Consider the following 23582-nt stretch of genomic DNA (forward strand, 5'->3'; position numbering starts at 1 on the left):
GGAGCAGAACCAAGAGAAAGGCGGTTTGTTCCAGGGATTTGACCTTACTTGTGGGAGCTGGTTAAGTAGTCTGAAAGCGGTTTGTCTCTGCATCTGATGCTGGAGACTGAAGCCCAGGGGCAGCTGGGAAGGGAAGATGGACAGTTGGAGAGAGAAGAAATTGGAACCACAAGCCTGAGCTGGAACCCATAATAATTGGCTAAAACTCGGGTCAGGTCTTGGTGGCACAGATGTCCAGCAGAAGCCAGGACCCTTCATCATGAAGCTGAACACACACAGCTAACCCCTAAGTCTGTGAAGCTAAAGGGGGGTCCCGCGGAAGGGGAAGCAATTGTAGGCCCAGCTGCTGCTCATCCCAAAGGGGCCACAATGTACATAAACTACAAAAGTTCTGCTTCACGCCTGCCCTCCCAAACTCAACCACCACCACCACACTCATTATTTAAAACATGCCAGCCAGTCCCTGTCGGCCTTCTTTGGTGACCAAGAACTCTGTGAGAAGTACGGATAAGTAAGTAGTGGGGGGGTTTTTCCTCTAATACACAGTTTCTACTTTAGGCTAATTATTTTCATTTGCAAAATATCAAATTCAGGAATGACTGCCAAGTACCTTTCTTGAAAATCCTTCGGAGATTTTGCTTCCGTATTTGTAGGCGCTGTGGCAAACGTGCGTTTGTAATCCTCTGTGCCGGAGATGCCATGTGGCTACAAGGACTAGTCTCAAGTGAGCTACGACAATTAGAAAAGCTCATCACCAGGCAGAACTATAAGGATGGTCACATGACCTAAAAAATGTGATAATACTTGAGATGACGTTTTTTGACAGTGACCTAAAATACTTATTGCCCCAGATTTCTGACATAAAATGCTTTGCAAAAGTAGTTTTTGCTAATTCCTAGTAGACAAATGACGGGCTTTTACTAAGTTTAGTTTTACTGTCTTTACAAAGGATTTACTACCTCCTGTCCATTTATCTCTGGGGCAAGTTTCCCTGTCTTAAGGTTTGCAAATACAGCAACTTTGGTAAGCACCCATTTTGTTCACTTTAGGAAATGGGTTAAGATACCGTTGGCTGCAGTTAACAGGAAGAGCTGTGTGTGTCCCACACTAACCAGCAGTCCTCTCACCCATTTTCTAGGCTAGCGCACTGCAGGCAGGACTTGGAATTGTCCTAGTTTTCTATTACAACTTTTTCTCAGCCATGTTGTTTGCAAATAAAAGTAACAAATGAGCAAAAGGAAGCACCCCTTAATTCAGTATTTACTGAAAATATTTACTCCAGCCCTTTCGTGGTCTTGAAACAGGATCTTTGTCTGCTGTAGACTTAGTGGACACAGGGAGAAGGCTTCACCACACGATCGTTATCACCACCCTTCCCCAAGGTGTGAGTAATAACCTGTACATAAATGACACTGGAAACCAAGTTTCATTAGTGTGAGTAATAACCTGTACATAAATGACACTGTGGAAACCAAGTTTCATTAGTGTGAGTGGGGCTCAACACCAGTTCAAGCAGGAGAAAGAAACGAAGTAGTGTTTCAGCTTCTGTTGACGATAGCTGCTCTGACTATGCACCTCCACTCACGATAATCAGAGCATCTGCTCTGTGCTTCCCTTTTACAGTCTGACAGTTCTCTGTAGATGAATGTCTACAGACACAGGCAAACTGTCCCCAGGGGATAATCTTCATGAAGACAAAATCGTATCTTCCTTAAAACCATACTAGTGGCAGGAATACTGAACCTTTCTAAATGGCCATTTAAGGTGGCCATCTTATAGTCCCCAAGTTTAAACAGTTTCTTCAATCACAAATGGAAGGCATATAGAACTTTGTGGCCCAACATTACAAAATCCAGATTTTCACGTGAGATTATCAAAATATATGATGTCTTGATCTACCTACCTGAAACACAGCACAAAGCTTCATTCATTAATTGGATTAAAAGGCACATTTTGAAAAGTCTAATATTGTGAAAAGTTTATTTGCATTAATTAACTCCTTGTTTTCACCATCATAAGAGATACTGACATTTGCTTGGCCTTTGTGATCAAAGACATTTTGGAATGGATAATCTCTTTCTACTATTCCTTATGAAAGAAAAGATAAGAATTAAAAACAAGATCCAAGTGCAAAAGTTTTCAGTAGTCTTCCTACCTCCAGTGTACCCCGGCAAATATTCACAGCTTTTAGGAAACTGATAAATCCCAAGCTGCAATTTACCATATTTTTTCCCCACTAAGTTACCTGTACTTATGAAAAAATCTACAGTATATTCCTGAAAGTATACTGTATCCCCACAAAGTAGAGGAGCCGAAAAGCAACAGTGATCAGTGCCGTTCAGTGTCTCAAACCTCAGAAAATCACTGTCAGGATAATTCAATCTTTAAGTCACTTCATCTACAGGCTTTCCCAAAATAATAGGGATCAACTTCTGGTCAGTAAACCTAGTCTGGGTTTACCAACTCTTTCCACAAAATTCAACAGACCCACATAAAGTAATAACTGGCCTTTGAATTTTTACCTATGATTATTTTTCTTCATTATAAAATGTATTTTAAAAAATGTCAACATATGCAATGTAGTATGTATCAGCATGGAAGATGCAGCTTTAAAGATGTTTATTATAAAATTTCTTATGGTTGATGCTTTGGATTTTTAAATAAATCATCTCTTCAATAAAGGTTTCTAAACTCATTCAAATTATTTAAAATCCTGGAAAAAGTTTAAACTACTGGTCACTCTAAAAAACTTGACAGATGCATTTATCAGGATACATTTAAAAAACATTTTTTTAGCTAAGCTCTTTAATAAAACATAATATTTTATGACCATTATACATTTTTCTCCCTAATTTATTTTCATTCTTGGACCTTCAAACCATCTTGGAATAAATATGAAAATTTTTAAGTGCAAAAATGAGTAATGCATGATTTTAACACTTTGGAGATAATTAAAATCAATAAATATTTTCTTGTGATTTAAAAAAATAAACAGTAGGAATTGTCAGTCTTGTGTACGTTTCTGGAAGTTAACTTGTAACAAATATATTCTGTTAGCATATAAAATGTTTTTACCTTACTTTGAAAGCACTAAATATGTAGGGATGTCCAAAATACGTGAGTTGTTTTTTAAAACAGATACGGTTGCATCCATATTCCACTAAAAACAAAATAATCAGAATGATGTGCACTTGTTAGGAAGCAAGTTTAAAAATTTGGATTTGTTTTAAAGTGCTGATATTTGGAAGAGGAATATCTTTAAGCATGCTAACCATACCTTATCATCAACACAAAAACGACTTTTAAACTCAAGTTTAGGAAAAAAAATAGAGGTTCTAGGAAAGGAAGATTAGTAACAAACATTTTCCATTGAAGAAAGAATTCAGGTAAAAACAAATAGCACCACGATGAATTGCACTAAGGTGCTAAAGGAGGTACCTTATTCCCTGCAGAGTGAACGCTGCTTCTGAAATGTATCGCAACATAGAAACGCAACTGTTGAATGGTTACCGCTTGGCTCATTCATCTACAGAAAACTGCCTTCCTTCTAGTTCATTACACTGAGCGAACATTCGAATTACTGAACTATACATAATGTTACATAGTTTACATTTTATGAAAACAAAGCTTGAAGGAATATTTATAAATGTCACCTTGAATATAAGATGACAAGTTTAAAAGGGCTTCATCTCTCTTAAGACATTTAATTTATGTTAATGGTCCAAGAGTGTTTTAGATATAGATATAGATATAGATATATTTATATGCATATATATTTCAACAAGAAGTGTAAAAATTTTTAAAAACAAATCACAGCACTCATAGCTGTTTACATAAGAAGTACTTAGGGTCATTAAGGTGTCAAACTATTATGCTTATAGTACGTGTATTTTTAAAAAGATTGAAAATGGCACATCAGAAAACTTGCTAAAATTCTTATTAGAGGCCCATTTCATTATATCATATTACTGATGTGTCGATTCAATGAAATTCCCTTTTCTTCACTGAAAGCATTTGTCCCTTCTATTTGGATTCACTTCTGAGGTCTCTGCATTCTCTTGCTTTCCTTGGTTACATGGCATCATTTTCTGTGTCATCTAAAGATCAGGAAAACGGCTTGGGTCTTCCTTGTAGTCATCAGGTATAGTAAAGATGGAGCCATCAAATTCATCATATCGAAACTCCTGAAAAGTCACAGTGGCTGTGATCGTAGGAAACACAGGTATATCTAGAGAGAAAAATCAATGATAACATTGTAAAATGAAATGTTAATCTATTTATAGACCATAAAATACTACTTGAAATATCCATACTCCTTAAATTATAAAAAAGCATTATCTGAGGACCAGACAAATCCTCATATGTGTCCAATGCTGAGTGTGTGTGTTTAGGGGAAGGTTTGGTTACTGGTAAGGAGAGAAAGACACCAAGGCATCAGGAGTGACATCAAAAATTCAAGTCCCCATGGCTTCTCAGTTATAGTTAAAACTATAACGCCAGATCCCACTGGGTTTTGTTTCCTTTTTCTTGGGGCAAAAGGACAGCTACATTTGTACTTTTTGCATTCTGACATTTTTCCTTCAGATTCTAGTGTATATATTACTCTGAGCTGATTTATTTTCATTGTAACACAAATGAAATACATTAATCCTTTTTTGTTTTAAAACACCAAAAACAACCCATAACTTGAGAACATGGGATAAAAATAGTCTCATCAGAATTGGAGTAACTGGAGTAATATCATACCACCTAACCATACATACCACATCATACAGCCTAATATTCTTCTAAATAAAATACGTTTCTGGCTGAAATTATGGGTGAAACCTGACATTAAAAATGGCCAAATACTTTAATCACTCTGCTTAGTTTTATGCCTAATATGTTATTTACTGGAAAAAACACAAATCATAACACTTGGGTTCTGATTCCTACAAATCATTTAACTTATGGTCCTCAGGGATTTTATCTACAAAATAAATAAACTCTAAAGCTTCCTTAAAACTCTGAAATGCTTCTATGAAAGCTAAGTGGAATGTCTGTCCAGAATAAAGGCATATAGTAAATTAAGTTTATTTGACTGTTACAAGGCTAGTAATTCATTGCATAAAGTAATATTAAAAAACATTTAAACACAGAAATCAACAGAAGCATTACAGTTTCCAGTTATTTCCGGGGGAAAAAATCCTTCATTGGTGCCTACCAAGTGGTCAGGGGTGGGCACACTACAGCTTCTCCTTGGCCTGGCACTACAAGGCCTGTGAACTAAGGAAAGACGACACATCTTTTAATAGGTAAAAAAACACGGAAGAATAATATTTTGTGCCAGTAAAATTACGTGAAATTCAAACTTCAGTGTCCATAAGTAAAGTTTTATTAGGACACAGGATGTGGTTCACTTATTGTATACGGCTGCTTTCCTTCTCCAGCAAGCGAGTACTTGTGACAGAAACCATATGGCCCAGAAAGCCTAAAATACTATCTTTCAGAAAAAGCTTGATGACCCCTGTTTTAAACGATGGATATACACGAGCAAACGAGAAAAAAATCACGCATTTATGAAGATTACATTGTGATTGGGAAATACAGAGAACAAAGAAGTAAAAAGTAACTGTGACTAAGTATCCAGACAAAAAGAAAGCCTGCTGGGGGCCAGGGAGTCCCAGTGTTGGGAGTAAGAGGTCTTGAAAGGAGCGGGCAAGGAAAACCTCACCATAGGGACCTTCCATCAAAGACCTGAGATAAGAACAAACCATACAGTTGCCTGGAGGGAGAAAAGTCTAAGTAGAAGGAATAAATACCAAAGCCCTAAAAAGAAAGCATGTGGCTTATTCTGGGACCAGCCAGGAGACCACTGCGGCTGCAGGCAAGGGAGCAAGGGGAAGACTGATGAAGTCAGTTGAAAGAGGCAGCTAGATCAATGGGGGTTTAGGTCAAGGAAAAGTCTTCAGCTTTTACTCTGGATGAACTGGGAAGCCAATGGATGATTGTAGGCAGAGCAGGAACACGTTCTGGCTAAAGTTTTAGCAGCTGTAAAGAGAATATGATGTAGGGCGACAACAGTGAAAGAAAGGGGAGAGGTGCTCCAGAGAGACAGGGAGAAAATGGAGGGAGAATTCTATGTCAAAGAAGTCAGAGGGAATTTGAAGAACTGTAATTCATTCGGACAAGGACTCCACAAAAATAGAGACAAATTTAGGAGAAATTAAGAAGGATAACAGAAAAGTGTCCAGCAGATTTAACAATATGAATATCAACAATGAACACAGTAGGAGTGAAAGAGAAAGATAATTTGCAAAGAGCAGCTGGGTTGTTTCTAGTCTGAGGCTATTACAAATAAAGCTGCTATGAATGAACACTTGTGCACAGGTTTTTGTGTGAGCATCAGCTTATTTTTCCGGGATAAATGCCTAGAAGGGCAACTGCCTAACTGTCTGGAATTTGGCACTGTCACAGTGTTTTATTTCAGCCTTTCTGTTAGATGTGTACGCTGATATCTCATTGTGGTTTTAATTTGCATTTCCCTAACGGCTAATGATACTGAACGTTGTTCATGTGCTTATTTTCCACTTACATATCCCCTTTCACGGAATGTCTCTTCACGTCTTTGCCCTTTTCTAACTGGCTCATTTGAATTGTTAGTGATGAGTTTTAAGAGTTCTTGTGTTTTCTTACTCTTAACTGGGTCTTTCACAGAGCAGAGTTTTTAATTTTGATGAAGTCCAATTCATTGATTTTTTCCTTTTATGGATCATGATTGTGGTATGAAATCTAAAAACTCTTTGCATAAACCTAGATCCCTAAGAATTTTTTCATGTTTATTTCCTAAAAGTTTGATAGTTTTATGTTTTACATTTAAATTTAAGTCCACGATCTATTTCAGTTAGGTTTCGTATAAACTGTAGGACAAGTAGAGGGTTTTTTTGTTTTTGCATGTCCAATTGTTCTAACATCATTTGTTGAAAAGGCTCTTTTTCCTCCATTGCACTTCTTTTGCACCTTTATCAAAAATCAGTTGAGCATATTTATGAGGGTCTATTTCTGGATTCTCTGTTGTGTCATATTGATTTACATTTACATTTCAGCCAATACCACACTGTCTTAATTACTATAGCTATATAATAAATACTGAAATTGAGTAGACTGATTACTCACACTTTATTTCTTCTTTTTCAAAATTGTTTTGGCTATTGTTCTGGGTTAAATTCTTTCCCCTCCAAAAAATGCATGTTCCAGTCCTAACCCCCAGTACCTCAGAATGTGACCTTTTAGGGAGAGTCTTTGCAGAAGTAATCAAGTTAAGAGTCATCAGAGTGGTCCCTAACCCAATATGGCTAGTGTCCTTACAAAAAGAGGAAATTTGGAGACAGAGACACAAGAAGAACATCGTGTGAAGATGAAGGCAATTGGAGTGATGCTTCTATGAGCCAAGGAAAATCACCAGGAGCTAGGGGAGAGGCAAAGAACAGACTCTTTCTCAGAGCCCTCAGAAGGAGCCCCCAGAAGGATTTCTAGCCTCCAGAACTGTGAGGCAATCCATTTCTGTTGCTCAAGCCACTCAGTTTGTGGTATTCCGTTACGGCACCTCTAGAAAACTAATACGGATATTCTAGTTCCTCTGCCTTCCCATGGAAATTCTAAAATAATCTTGTATATACCTACCAAAAAATATTGCTGGGATTGTGATAAGAATTGTGATACTCATATATCAATTTGGGGAAGATGAACATCATTCCTATCTTGAGTCTTCCAATTCACAAGCATGGTACATCTCTCCATTTGTTTAGATCTTCTTTAATTTCTTTCATTGGCATTGTGTAATTTTCAGGATACAGGTACTGTACATGTTTTCTTAAATTTACACCTAAACATTTCCCTTTTTTTTCAGCAGCTGTAAATAGTATTTAATTTTTAATTTTGGTCTCTATACGTTCAATGTTAATATATAGAAATACCATTGACTCTTGTATGTTTAACTTAAATCCTGCCATCTTGTAGAACTCACTCATTAATTCTAGTTTTTTTTATAGAATCTTTAGAATTTCTACTTACAGAATCACATCATTTGCAAATAGGGATTTTTTTTTTTTGAGGAAGATGAGCCCTGAGCTAACTGCTGCCAACCCTCCTCTTTTTACTGAGGAAGGCTGGCCCTGAGCTAACATCCGTGCCCATCTTCCTCTACTTTATATGTGGGACGCCTACCACAGCATGGCTTGCCAAGCAGTGCCATGTCCGCACCCGGGATCTGAACCAGCGAACCCCGGGCCAGTGAAGCGGAACGTGTGCACTTAACCGCTGCGCCACCGGGCCGGCCCCAGGGAAAGTTTTATTTCTTCCTTTCTGTTTCTGAATGCCTTTTTTCCCTTTCATTCCTATTGCATTTATTAGCCTTTTGATTTCTGCAGAGTCTGTAGTGCTATCCCATTTCATTCCTAACATTGGTAATTTGTGTTTTCTCTCTTTTTTATCAGTCTTGCTAGAAATTTGTTGATTCCATCCATCTTTTCAAAGAACCAGCTCTTTGCTTCATTGACTTTCTCTACTCTCTGTTTTCTCTTTCATTGATTTCTACTTTTTATTATTTCCTTCCTTCTGCTTGCTTTGGATTTATTTTGCTCTTCTTTCTCTAAGTTCCTGAGGTAGAAGCTTAAGTTATTGATTTGAGACTTTTTCTCTTTTCTTGATGTATGCATTTTGTGCTATCCATTTCCCTCTCAGCACTACTTTAGCTATACTCCACAAATTTTGATATGTTCTAACTTCATTTTCATTCAATTCAATATAGTCTTTTATTTCCCTTGAGACTTCACCTCTGACCTATAAATTATTTAGGAGAGTGTTCTTTAGTTTCCAAGCGTTTGAAGAATCTTCTGTTATCTTTCTATTACTAATTTCTAGTTTAATTTCATTGTGATTTTCTAGTCTTTCACAATTATTGAGGTTTGTTTTATGGCCCAGGATGTGACCTATCTTGGTACATGTTCCACAAGAACTTGAAGGGAATGCATATCCTGCTGATGTTGGGCGGACTGTTCTAGAAATGCCAAATAGGTGCTTTGGTTCATGGTGTTGTGGAGTTATTTTACATCCTTGCTGATTTTCTGTCTACTTGTTATATCAACTATTGAGAGAAGGGCGCTGAAGTCCCCAATCATAATAGTAGATCTATTTTTCCTTTCATTTCTTCTAGGTTTTGCTTCACCTATCTTGCAGCTCTGGTGTTTCGTGTATATACATTTAGAATTGCTATTCTTCTTTATGGATTGACCCTTTTATCATTATATAATGTCTCTCTCTGTCTCTGGTAATTTTCTTTGCTTTGAAATCTACTTTATCTCATATTAATATAGCTAGCCCTGTTATTCTTTGATTAATATTTGCACAGTATATCTTCTTCCATCCTCTCACTTTCAACCTGCCTGTATCACTATATTTGAAGGGAGTTTGCTGAAGATAGTATACAGTTGGGTCATGTCTTTTAATCCCTTTTGCCAATTTCTATCTTTTAAGGGTCTACTTAGACTCCTCACATTTAATGGAATTATTTATATATTAAGACGTAAGTCTGCCATTTTATTTTTTGTTTGTCATCTCTTTTTTTCATTACTTTTCTTGACTTCCTGTAGGTGACTCAACTATTTTTTATAATTTCATTTTTATTTATCTATAGTGTTTTTGAGTATCTCTCTCTAGTTTCTTCAGCAGTTGCTCTGGGTATACATTATATATAACTAACTATTATAGTCTCCTGGTGTCACCTTTTCAGCAGTTCAAGTGAAGCAGAAAAACCGTGCCTCTCTTTTTGTCCCTTCACCTTACCCTATTTATAATATAACTGTAAAAGAAAGTAAGAATGGAGAGATAAAAGTAGACTTTCACGTAGCTTGGCTAAGAAAAACAAAGATTAAAGGCAAGCCTGGGTAGGATGGAGTTAAAGGAATTATTTTATTTAGTTAGTTGAATTTTAAAAGGCAACAAACCTGAACAAAGCCTAAGAGCTAAGAGGAAAAAGGCAACAGAGAAGGGAGTTGGAAGGTAGAGGAGAAATATGGGGAAACTGACAGAGCGAGCTTTTTCAAGGAGCTGGGAGGAGAACAGATCCACAGTACAAATGGAGAGATTAGTCAAGGTAAAAAGAGGGCACCACTTCCACTGAGATAGGAAAGATGGAGTAAAAGACAGGGCTTGGGGCAGAAAAGTCTGTATGGGGGATTGGGAGTAATGAGGGAGGTCTCACTTCTGATAGTCTTTTTTGTAACTCAGAGAGCAAAAATCGTCTGCTTAGATTGTGGAAGAAAGTTAAGGGGAGGATGGGGATTGGTGAAAGAGGTTCAAATTGGCCTTTGAGCAGAATGGGAGAAGCAAATTAGAGAAAAGATCATTCGCAATCGGCATTTAGAGCTCTGGCTGATTTTAAAAATATGTCATTACCTTAACAAGAATTTCTAAATTTTTATAATTTTTCCCCTCAGTTGTATCTTTCAGCCTGAATACAGCAATGGAAATGGTGGAAGATTAAACTGACCCAGGACTGGAGTTCTGTAGGATCAGTCTGAAAGCAGGATAAGAGACAAGAGCTGGATAGGTAAGCAAATGCCCAATAACTGTGTAAGCATACAAGCAAGAAACTATTAATCCCCTGCTAAGAATGTGGTTCTACATTAGAGAAAAGCCTGCACAGAAGTACTGTAGACTTTTTTCCTTTCTACATATAATCAAAATATTTCTTTTACATAAAAATCTATTTATATTGTGGGATTTGATTTGGATCTGGGACTTAGATGTAAATACAGTTGGTTCGGAATTCTCACATATTCAGTCCCTGCCCTCTGATCTAGTTTGTCCCTGTGCCTCTTAAATACAGTACCTAGAAGAGAGGCCAATGCTTCATCTATTTTCTGGCTATAGAAGATTCTGCAAAAATGCTCACATAATGATCTCTATCCATATCTCAAACACACAGCTCTTGATTGCTTTCGTTTTCCAACCATTTCTGCCTAAGATCTCATCACTGGTTTCTTCAAGTAGACACTGGGTTTCCACTGATTTTTCATCACAAAGGAAATTGAGAGTGACATTCTGAAAAGATGTTTTAAAATCCATCTTAAAGTGCAAAACACTTATTTCTAAGTTTGGAAAATTGAGAAGGTCAGGTTTAATTTTTAGCAATGAAAGTATTATTTCTGGGAGTAAATCATTTTGGCCTAATTATTCTAAGATGTGGTTTCAGTAATATTGAATGAAACAAGATAAAACATATCTGAGGAATTATATAAAGGTTATATTTACCATATATTTATTTTTCTACCCCACTAGAATGTAAACACCAAGACAGCAGGAACTTTTGCTGTCATTCACCCCTAGAAAAGCTTCTAGCACAGAGCAAGCACTGATTAAATACTGGGTGGCTGGATCAATGGAAAGCATTGAAGGCTCTCTTGAAACTTAATGCTAAATCTACCTAAACTCCTAAAGAACCTTTTAATAGTCTCTTGTTCCCAATTTTCTGATATAGTTAGGAGTTCAAGCATGTATAAAAATGAGAGTGTACTGTTTCTAAAGATAATTGCTTAAGTTTAAACATTTAAGACTGAAAAATAAAATGTATGAGTATAACTTTCTCCATGAATAGTGACTGTTACTCCAGAAACATTCCCACTATCCAGAAACTCAAAGTCTGCTGAAAATTTGGGCTAAAATTCAGTCTCCATTTTTCACATTGAAAACATCACAGTGCATCACAAGTTCACCCGCACACTCTTGTATGAAATACTTGCAGAAGCTTTACATTTAATTTAAATCAAGTAGAACTAGAACTCTCATCAGGCACTTTATATATTTGATAAACTTGAACATCAATGCATATAATTACCGAAAAACTTTATAAAAATGTAAGCAGCTAGGAAACTCATTTTCCTTCAAAGCAGATTTCTCATTAAATGTTAATAAACAGCTCCGTATTTCTAATAGACCCTGAAATTAGTAAGTTTTTCTCTTACCTAGTTTTACAGGAAAGCCTGGAGGGAGCTTCATCTGGACAAACTCTCTAAGCTTGTTAAAGTGCTTAAAGGGAGCTATTACTTCCAAAACATTCAATAATCTGAAAAACGGAAGGAGAAAAAAATGTTTTCATTTTTCAGATCGATTTCTTTGTGTCCCTATGTTGTTTCATAACTACTCACTTCACACTTAGACAGCAGCACTAACTTCTAAATAGCAAAGATGAGGAAATCGCCCGTCCTTCTTCCTCCTGATTTTTTTACTATTCTTTCTACTGTGTCAAAGTCTGCAACTTTTACATTTGATTGGGCAGCATAATTTCCACAGTTCTTTGATTTTAGGTCTATATTTAAATGGATCCAAGACTGACACCATCTTCTTCCTAAAGTGTACACGTTCCTGAGTTCTTTAGCCTCACTGTTTGGGTGACTGAATTTCACTGTCAATTTTTTGTGTGGCAAGGGCTCTTAACGTGCTTAATAGTCCTTGATTTCCCACAGATTTGATAAATGAAGTGTTTCTTTTTTGCATACTTAAAGGAAAATTTGGCTGGCATAAAATTTCAGTTTATACTCCTTACCTCTGAGCCACAATTTCATAACGTCTCCTAGCATTCAGTATTACACTAGTCACTACACTATAACTTCTCCTTTCGTCCTTTGGTTGGATGGATTTCATTTGCAAGTAGTAGTATTTTTCTTTCAAAAAGGGCCCATGGCTGCTATATTTCTTGAATTCTTCTATGTCCTCTTCAATTGCCTTGATATATAAATGACATCTTAGCTAGATATACTATCAGATCATACTTTCTTTGCCTCAGAAATGTCAAGATGTGAAAAAATGTAAGACCAAGCTGTTTTTCACCCTTTTTCTGCCCAAATTCCTTTAGATTTCCTTATTAACAACTGAAGTCCAATTAGTTTAAATCAACATAATCATTGTTACTAATCATTCTCTATCAATTTTTCTTGGAGCCTAATGTTATACTACAGATTCAGTTCTTCCCTACAAGGAATTTTCTTCTGTTATATTTTGAATACTATTTTGATTACATTTTGCAGGCTTTCTTTAAGAGTGGAACACCAATGATCCTTATGTTGAACCATCTTTGTCCTCCATAAACATTACTTCTCTAATTCTTTTAACTTCTTCTTTCACTGAATTCACTATGAGCTATCAAAATTTAAATGTTAGCCACATCTATTCCGTTAATTATGCTTTGTAATGTATTTGTTTTGCAGTAGTGCTAGTTAGTGTTTAACTTATTTCCTTAGCTTCACAATTTCCTTTTCAGTCTATTGTCTTGTCTCATCTTAGAGTGATCTAGTTTACTGATTTCAAGTTCTTTTTATGTTTTTCTATAACATTTACAAAGAAATTTCTTCTGTTCTTTGACCTTTGTTTTATTCAGGAATGAAGACTTTATCTGGCTTTTACATGCTATGTTCCTTATTTTACTGTTTTTTCAGGGGGGATGGTTATAATTGGCACATTTTATAAATTCCAGTATACCTGTTTTTTCATATAACATGTCTGAAATTGGGATAACTCCTAAAATTGATAGCATCTTATAATTAGCCACATTGTTTTTCTTTATTAGAATATAAAACTGCCACACCTTTGAGTCAATTGGATCCAAGATATGATGAACTATGCATATTTGTATGTATGGCTAACTCCCTTCTCACATCTTCTGAGAACTGTCTATCTCGCTCCCTCTCTGATCTATAGCTTGAGGGCTCTATAGTGTATTCTATCTATTTTCTAAAGTTTGGCTATTGGGGAGTATGAGACATGTATAAACTTTGTCGAAAAATATTGATCCTACTCTCTTGTATGAGAATTTTTTTTTTAAAGATTGGCACCTGAGCTAACATGTGGCCAATCTTCTTTTTTTTTCCTTCTTCTTCTTCTCCCCAAAGCCCCTCAGTTCATAGTTGTATATTCTGGTTGTAGGTCCTTCTGGTTGTGCTATGTGGGATGCCACCTAAGCATGGCCTGATAAGAGGTGCCATGTCTGTGCCCAGGATGTGAACCAGTGAAACCCTGGGTTGTGGAAGCAGAGCGCATGAACTCAACCACTCAGCCATGGGGTGGGCCCCCTATACTCACTTTTAAAAGAAAAAGAAGGAACTCAGAACAAAATGTAAACCATTCTCCCATTTTTATTAAAAAATGCAAAAACACGGAGAAAAATCTAGACAAAAATACACCAGTTATTAACTATTAGTGAGGTGAAAGTAAACTGTCATTTTATTCTATAAACTTCCATACTGTTAGATTTTTTTATAATGAGCTTGTATTCATGTATTACTTTTATAATTAAAAAGAAAATATTCAAAAATTTACCTGGTTAAAATAAAAATGTTAATATTTTGTGAACCAGAAAATTTCTAGAAAGGTGCACACACTGTCAAAGCCAAAGCTATTTGCTTTTACATTTGAAAGGCCTCAACTGCACCACTCAGATGCAAATATTATTACAGCCTTTAGGGTTTAATAACTTCTTTCATAAACTTGTATAGTTAGTAACAAACTTACGACTCAATTCCCAAGGGAAATTCCTGACTCATGGCTATCGTGGCTTTAAATGTTTTCTTACTCTCTTTGCACACCAGTTCTCTACCCAGATGAGGAGCTCTAAAATGGGGGGAAAAAAAATTAGGCAATTTTTTCCACATGCTGTGATCTTCCTAAGAATCTGCCATCTTCCAACAACATTCATTAATATTTCAATTTTTCTTACTCTGAGTATATAAATTAAAATTATGCTAAAAAGGAATAAGATATACATAAAGAATGAGCCAAGGGTAATAAACAAAAGAAAATAGCAAAGTGTAAAAGTTCAGAAAAAATGATCGAAACAACAGATTTCACACTGAATATAATTTTAATGATCACTATTTTTAGGAACAAAACAAATCACTAAAAAAACCAAATTTTAAAAATATCATTATATACCTTCAAACTCCCTCATTCATTTTGATTTTACTATCTACAGTTCTCAGCACTGAGCAATAAAAAGACATGAAGAATAAAGAATTCTATATTAACTATAGAATATTATAAGAGGGAAACATTTTGGAGAAGTTAGAAAAGTATCATAAACCTTTCAATAGAAAAATAAAAAATGATAACTTCTTCCTAAGCATGGGGGTAGGTAATATTTTATTCTCCACCAAAAGAAAATACTATTTTCTACAAAGGACTGTACTTTCTCTGACACCACTGGGCAGAAAAAAACTTTTTATTTACTCATTAAAAATAAATTATTTATTCATTCATCATGCTTTTATTCAATAAATATTTACTGAATGCAAGTTATGTGCTAGGAACTCTACTAAGTATTAATAACACAACATTAAGCAAATGTCTTGTGTAAGAATGATGAGAAGTCATGGAGTATAGGCTGAAACAAAGGGAAAATGACAGGAAATGAGCTTGGAAAGACAAAAAGTAGATAGTGAGTGAATGGCCTTGCATGCCATGCTGAAGACTCAGGATAGTAACAGCATACACAAGTTATTCACACATTGGAAAAACTCAAATAAGCAATTGGGCAATTTCCCCCATTCTATTTCCTTAGAACAAGGTCCTATATGTTTTTTGGTGTGTGTAAATTGGCAGCAGGGATGTGAAAAGAAGCCTCTAAAACTTATTCAAAGAGTGCATGTAGTTGGGACTACTACTCTCTCATCATGCTTAATCCACATTTTTTAAAAGGTAACAGAACTGCTTCAGATAAAACTATACTAGTAATTCTCTTAAAATAATTTAACACCTAAATATTTGCATATTATTTTTAGAAATCGTTCTCTCTAAAAACCAAAGAATACATAAACCAAACAAAATAAAACACAAAAACACTTACTTTCCATTTTCAGCAGATATATACTCTTCCCACGTAATAGTGTTCTGAGGAGGAGGGGTGAGGGACTGCCTTCGAACCGGCTGCCAAAACATAAAACAGATATAAAGAGGGAGAGAGAGAGACAGACAGGTAGGAAGGAAGGAAAAACGTCATGTTTTTTAAAATATAAAATAAAAATTTACAATAAACTATTCAAACTACTAATCTACTTAATATAATGCTTTAAGAGTTACTTCCGAGATAGTTCTACAGCGATTTAAGCTTTGTCGGTAATATTTATTATCAATTTCTTTCTAAATCTCAAATAAGACAAGTATCAAAGTAATAAAGTCTATTCATTCAACCTTCTAATCATCTAAAATGCTCCTGGCACTATGCTTTGATGCTGAACATGGGGACTACAGAGAAGGAGAACAACGAACCCTCATTTCAAGGAATTTACAATTCAGAGTTGGAAAGAAAAATAACACACAGACATGAACAGTCAACCAGAATTACAAAATATTATATGATTAAAGGCCAAATGAGCTTACAAAAAAATGAGTAGTATAGGAGTTCAGAAAAGAGAGCAATCTTCTGTGGGGAATAAACTGAGACAAGGGGATTGGGGCTCAGATTTAAATGAAAACAAAATAAAAAGAGCATTTGAGACAGGAAAAATTAATGGTGAAAAACATAAGTAGAGTGATTTATTTGAACTAGGGAAGGAAGTTCAAAAGGGAGACCAACAATAGTGGTAAAGGTCATGTCAGATTTTAAAACTTACACCTTGTCCTTGTTAACTACGAATCTGGATCACCCCAGAATGAAGCGGCAATAAGGAACTAAGGGAGTGGCAGTAGGAACTGAAAAGTGCTAAGGAAAAACTAATAAGACAAACTGTGGAGCAAAGGGGCAATACATGAAAGGATACAAATAACAAGATAAATAATAACACCGGGAAAGGGTCCCATTCAGAGAAGTACATTTTTGGATATAACGAGTATAAGATGTTAACAGGTACTATATTAGAGCTGCTAAAATCAAGGATTTCGAAGATACAAAACTGAGTTGGAATCCCAGCTCCACTACCTTGGATTTGGGTGGTTGGGTAGTTGCGTGAATTTGGGCAAGTTACTTCCATTATGTCAATTTAACTCACCTGCAAAATGGGAATCTCACCACCTACCTCATAGTTAAGAATTCAAGGAGATAACATAAGGAAAGGGAACACTGGTTGGCACAGAATAAAGGATTCAATAAATAACAGTAACTATTACGTACTAAGAAGTTTCTAGAGGGCAGTTACCAAAAGAAAAGGAACGAAATCAGAGTTAGAGATAAAAACTCAGGAATTCTCTGACTAGATGTCAAATAAGTAAGACAGCAGAGTGCTGGTGACTGAGTCCTAAAAACCACATACATTAGGGGGAAAAAAAGAGGACAGAAAGGAGCCAGCTATTAATCAAGAAGGGAAAAAGGAAAAATCAGAGCATCAAAGTGTCATGGAGGACAAAAGAAAAGATTGTTTCAATATCATAATACAAAAACTTTAAAAAGAAAGAAGCATGAAAAAAGGCCATAGATTTTGTTGGTTAGAAGTCATTGATCATCTTTGAGTAGCAGCAGAAGGATGTGAGAAGAAAGGAAACTAAGCTTTTGAGCATCAGGCAATACGAAAGATGATGTTCTGTCCTTGAGAAGCTTTCAAAGAGACACAGAAGGAAAATAACTATAATCCAGATTGATGGGGACCATGACAGAGGAATCTAGAGGATGACAGAAAAGCATAGGAAAGGGGTTTCTGACCCAGACTAGGATAGCCAAAAAGACGTGCCAGCAATGGTGGTTCCTGAGTGGAGGAGTCTAAAAGAAAGAGAACAAAAGAACCAGCTGAGGGAGACTGAGGAGGGCACAATGATGAGAAAAAGCATGCTGCCCTGGGCAAGCGCCAAGTGTAGCGTGACTAGATCGTATGAGGAGAATACGTGAAGAGAAAGTAGCAAGACCTGAGAGTAAGTGGGCAAGACACAGAAGAGAAAAAGTAGTTTGAAAGGGTTTTGTGCACTAAACAGATTATATTTTACTCAGGAAGCAAGGCATAAATATTTTGAGCAATATAATATAGTTTATAAAACACAAACTTTGGAGCCAGACTGACCAAACCCTGGCTTCGCCAATTACTAACTAACTTTGGACAAATTATTCAACCTCTTTTGTCTCAGTTTAGTCAACTCTATAACCTCACAGGGTTGTCGTGAGGATAAAAATAGTTTGTTAAATATAAAGTACCTAAACAGAGCCTCACACACAGTAAATACTCTATACATTGTAGTTATTGAGCATAGGCATCACATAGTTCAATCTATTTCTGGGAGATCATTCTGGCAGCAATGTGTAAGTTAGGAAGTGTAAAATGAGTTGACAACAGTGACTCCATTTGTACCCAGGAGTCCATCGTGTTAAAAATACGAAACTGTGGGCTGGCCTGCTGGCATAGTGGTTCAGTTCGCATGCTGTGCTTCGGCAGCCCAGGGTCCGCGGGTTCAGATGCAGGGCGCAGACCTAGCACCACTCATCAAGCCACATTATGGGGCGTCCCATATAAAATAGAGGCAGACTGGCACAGACATTAGCTCAGCGACAATCTTCTTCAAGCAAAAAGAGGAAGATTGGCAACAGGTGTTAGCGAGGGCCAATCTTCCTCTCTCTCACACACACATACAAAAGAAACTGTACTGACCTTACTGACCTGCTAAAAGGGAGTTATTTGCCGAGAAAGGACTTTCTGAAAGACTGCAAAAATATACTTTTTCTGGTAGCAAGAAGATGTCCTTGAGTAAGCCAATAAACTGTAACATAAGTTTACCCTCCCTTACAAACAACTGAGGTGACTGCCTCCACTCTCCTTGTTGCTAATAAAAACTCCTGACTTCCACTCCTCGGGGGGACACTTTTCAGGTTGCTGCAGGAAGCTGCGTCCCCCAAGTTGCAATTTTAAGACCCAAATAACTGCTTTCCTTTTGTTTTGCAGTTGCTTCCTTTCCCTAAATTGACAGAAGCTATCTCACTAATCCAAATGAGACACGATGAGGGCATGCTGCTTCAAAATGGAAGGAGAGAAACAGATTCAAGAGATCTTTAGGATTTTGTGATTGATCAGACATAGACGTAAGGAAAGCTAAGAAGTCTAAGAACAAATTTCAGGTTGCTGGCTTAGGTAATGGTAGTAGAGAATGGTGCTACCACTCAAGACAGAGAAGACAGAAGAAGAAGGAAAGAAATTGTTTGATCAGATTTAAATATACTAAATTTTAGATACCTATGTTTATCCAAGTGGAGTAGGCAAAAGCACTATAGCTCTGGAGATGAGGAGAAAGGTCAGACTTGAGGGTGTATACTGAGGGAGAGTTACAGTACTTACGTGGTTAACTGAAGCCTCAGGTATGTATCCACCCACGAGACGTTAGGGACTGCTAGTTGTCTACCCAATGTGTATTCTCCTGTTCTTTGTTGTGAAAGAAGCTCCCTTCCAAATTTTTGGCTGGACACATGACTTCATAGATTAAAGACTTCTTTTCCAGCTATCCTTGCAGCTAGCTAAGTATTAACATGTGATGAAATGCTAACCAATGGGATGTGAGCAGAGTGATGTGTCAAACTTCTGATTGGGTTCTTAAACAGAACAGGCACGTCCTCTCCTTCCTAATTACTATTAGGAATTACTATTCATGCTGGCTGGAATACTAAACAGGTACTCAACAATCTTATACCATGTGGATGAGGGCCATATCCTAGGAATGGCAGAGAAACAGACAAAAAAGGCCAGGTCTGAGATTAACCCATGGAGCAGAGAAAGCACACACACTCAGACTTTTACATGAGAAAAGTAAACTTCTCTTGTTTATGTTACTGTTATTTTGGAATCTCTTATAAGCAGCCAAATTTCTATCATAACCAATACCCAATTTAATACATAAAGTGGGATACTATACATAATACCATGGCATGTGGCAATGGCTTATCAGTAGAATGACAAAGGCACTTAAAAGGTAGTTAGAGGTCCTTATAAATATTGTGGCAAAACATCAGGTAGAACAGTATCTTGTGATACTGCAGAAGGCGGAGAGATACATGCTAACAGAAGCTGTAATTTTAAGGGAAACGGGTGGAAAAATTTAAGACTGCTGCTCCAACCCAGAACCGTAGCAAAGGCTAACCACGTCTCCACCCAAGTCTCTATCTGACTGAGCAGACCATGATCAACTTCTCTTTCAGAACGCTTCCGAAAATTTGTCTACTCGTGCTTCCAGTCTGATACTGGCATACATTTGGCTATCACTGCTGGTGTGGTGTGTGTGTGTGTATACATACACGTGTGTATGTATACACACACATATGTATATATATGTATACATATATATTCTCATAGTAAAGACTCATTTGCCAGGCATGATTAGATAATGTGGTATGTCACATAAGTATATTTTTTCAGGGAATAAACTTCCCTAAGCAGTTTCTACTGTTTCCAATAGAATCTTTCTAAACTGTACATTATGCATTCCCCATCTTAGTAAAGAGACTGTAATGACTCTAATTTAACCTTTTTTTGAGGACTTTACCTCATTGTTATACATGTCGATCATTATATTTCAATAAAGTCTTTCCTAGTTTGTGTGTATTCTAACGGACCCTTTGTTATATACCGACCCTTGTAGCTGACTCCTTCTCTCTCTGTGCTGCTGCCTTAGCTATCTAATGAAACAGGAAGACACGAAGGCTGCCACAGGATACCAGATGGCTTTCTAAAGTTATTTCCCCAAGTCATAGGCTCCGTAACTGAAATGCCATCAAACTTTTCCTTCATAATTAAATGCAAAACTTCTAATGCCTGTTTTCCTTGAAACATATAAGAAATATTTTTTATTTATTTCTAGATTTCCTACTATTCTAATATTTTATATGCAAGGTTTCTGGAAGTTTAAGATATTCATGTATTTTACATCTGTGTATTCCTATTTAGATTTTTATATATTAGAAATAACATACATAATCACTAAGAGAGCTTAACTCAATATTCTGCATACATAGTTGGCACACAATAAATGCTTTTATGAACGACTCTATGTTGAAGGTATAAATGAGGCATTGCTCCCTCTTCCAACAATAATTGGTTAAAACAAAGAGGAAAAAAGTACCAAAAATATAGGAGCAAGTACTCATGACTTAAAAATTTCTGAGCACATAAATTTTACTATAAAAATATTGTCAAAAATAAATACTTAATTATTAGAAACATGTCTGGAACAGAGGGGGAAAAAAGAAGAGGAGGCATGGCAAAACTATTAAATGGCAAATAATTCCTCCTAAATGCTACTTGTAAGTTATTTCTTACAGAAATTAAAACAAATATTTGACTAGAAAAAAAGAAAAGAAACTCAAAAAGCTACTCAGTTACAATAAATGATATAAATTCATTCTGAAAAGGACTAGACTTTTTTTTTTTTTTGAGGAAGATTGGCCCTGTACTAACTGCTGCCAGTCCTCCTCTTTTTTGCTGAAGAAGACCAGCCCTGAGCTAACACACATGCCCATCTTCCTCTCCTTTATATGTGGGACATCTACCACAGCATGGCTTGCCAAGCGGTGCCATGTATGCACCTGGGATCCGAACCAGTGAACCCTTGGCCACCAAAGCGGGACGTGCGCACTTAACTGCTGCACCACTGGGCCAGCCCCTAGACATTTATTTTTAAAGACTGAAATTCTATCAAAATGTGGCTTAAAAATACAATATTTTCATGTCTTTTGAAAACAATCAGAATACTCATGTGTATTTTCTAGGTTCTTGAAATTTTCAATAATGCTCTAAAGCCAAAAATGTATTTTTTACTAATATGTATTCTATGCACATCATCGAAAAAACACGACAATACTGATTTTTACTACATTTACCAATAGCATCTTTCCAGGATTGTCTCTTAAGATTCCCCCACTCCTTTTCTAGCTTCAACTTTGCAACATTTTGGAAGAGTTGCTAAGACATGTTAAACATCTGGATCTACAGAAAGGAGAGACTATCACAAAGGCAGCCTGGGAGGCAATAGACTTAGAGCAAGAACAGCTCGGGGTCAGAGTCCCAGAGTCAGGACTACCTTTGCTCCTTCTAGCTTTGTGATGGCAGGGAGATTCATTTCTTTAAACCTCAATTTCTCTATAAATGGGGCAATAATACTTGTCTTATTAGGTCATTGGAATAAAAGAGATAATATATGGGAAATACTTAATACAGTGCCTATGCTAACAACAACTTCAATGTTTTACGCCAACATAAATAAGAAAGAAAAATTCATTGAGGTGAATATGGATTCAGTTTTTAACCTGTAGAAGCTGAATTTAAGGTTATGGCACTCCATTCAGATTAGGCCACTGGAGAGTCCTTTGTTATTCCCCAATATAATATAATGCTTTATATATAGTGGTCACTGATTAGAATACATACATTTGAGTAAGCAACCTATATTTCACCCTGACTTGAAAGTTAACATAGCGTATATCAATTTCCACACTTGATTCGTTTTTATATTATCAGCTATAACCTAGTAGCTACTAATTTTCAATACTAGTATATCATATGTTTCTTAAAACTCTGTTAAGATTTTAAATACAGCTCACCATTAATATGGGAAACTTCTTGAATTTGATAGATCCCTCCCTTTACTCTTTTTGACCTCCTGTTTCTCAACTTTGCATGCTAATTTATAATACCTTTCCTCAAAAGCTTATTATGTAGGTTTAAAAGAACTATTCCTAAAATTATCTACAAAATGCATACCAATATTTCTTTTCTCCTTTAATGACTACTGTTGAATATAACTAAACTGGTATCAGTTCCATGTGTTAGTAAATTCTGTGTCTAGGAGGAAAAAAACAAACAATAGGCAGCTATTTCTATCTTTTTTTTTTTTTTTAAGATTTTATTTTTCCCTTTTTCTCCCCAAAGCCCCCCCGGTACATAGTTGTGTATTTTTAGTCGTGGGTCCTTCTAGTTGTGGCATGTGGGATGCCGCCTCAGTGTGACCTGATGAGCAGTGCCATGTCCGCGCCCAGGAACTGAACCAGAGAAACCCTGGGCCGCTGAAGTGGAGTGCGCGAACTTAACCACTCGGCCATGGGGCCGGCCCCTATTTCTATCTTTTTTATAATTAGACTTATCAATTCTACTATGTTCATATGCTGCCTTTATTTGATTCAACCAAGTCAAATTATATGTATAGATGAATATCTGATAGAATTACTATTTTCTTTAAATTTCTTCTAAAGCTTTATAATTGAACACCAAAAGGATTCTCGAATGTAATTCTTCAATGCTTCCCTATCAAAAGTCCAAACAATATATAATGAGATACTTTCTTTATTCTAAAACAGTTAAAAACATAATCTTAAAAGAATGACAGAGCTAACAAATAGCAATACAGCCATGGCTCTTAGTAAGTCTTTTTTTTTTCTTTGCAGGGAAAGATTTGCCCTGAGCTAACATCTGATGCCAATCTTCCTCTTTTTTTTCCTTTTCTCCCCAATGCCCCACTGCATGGTTTTATATCCTAGCTGTAAGTCCTTCTAGCTCTTCTATGTGAGCTGCTGCCACAGCATGGCAACTGACGGATGGGTGGTGTGTTCCACACCCGGAAATGAACCCGGGCTGCCAAAGCAGTAAGAGTGCTGAACT

General features: G+C 36.4%; 1 protein-coding gene across 4 annotated transcripts in view; it reads right to left on the minus strand.

Moving 5' to 3' along the window:
- Window positions 1-1963: 1963 nt before the first annotated feature.
- The window catches only part of ANKRD13C (ankyrin repeat domain 13C), an 88319-nt gene continuing 66700 nt past the window's right edge, over window positions 1964-23582 (minus strand). For 2 of the 4 annotated variants that reach the window (XM_014867259.3, XM_070486581.1), the window contains 4 exons: window positions 15875-15954; window positions 14545-14643; window positions 12003-12103; window positions 1964-4228 (listed from right to left, as the gene is read on the minus strand). In XM_014867259.3, coding sequence (XP_014722745.1) covers window positions 4098-4228; window positions 12003-12103; window positions 14545-14643; window positions 15875-15954 — 411 coding nt within the window. In that variant the 3' untranslated portion in view covers window positions 1964-4097. The remainder of the gene's footprint in view (window positions 4229-12002; window positions 12104-14544; window positions 14644-15874; window positions 15955-23582) is intronic. The other 2 variants (XM_070486583.1, XM_070486582.1) reach the window with 1 other exon arrangement.

The sequence above is a fragment of the Equus asinus genome, chromosome 16, assembly GCF_041296235.1.
Source record: "Equus asinus isolate D_3611 breed Donkey chromosome 16, EquAss-T2T_v2, whole genome shotgun sequence".
Lineage (NCBI taxonomy): Eukaryota > Metazoa > Chordata > Mammalia > Perissodactyla > Equidae > Equus > Equus asinus.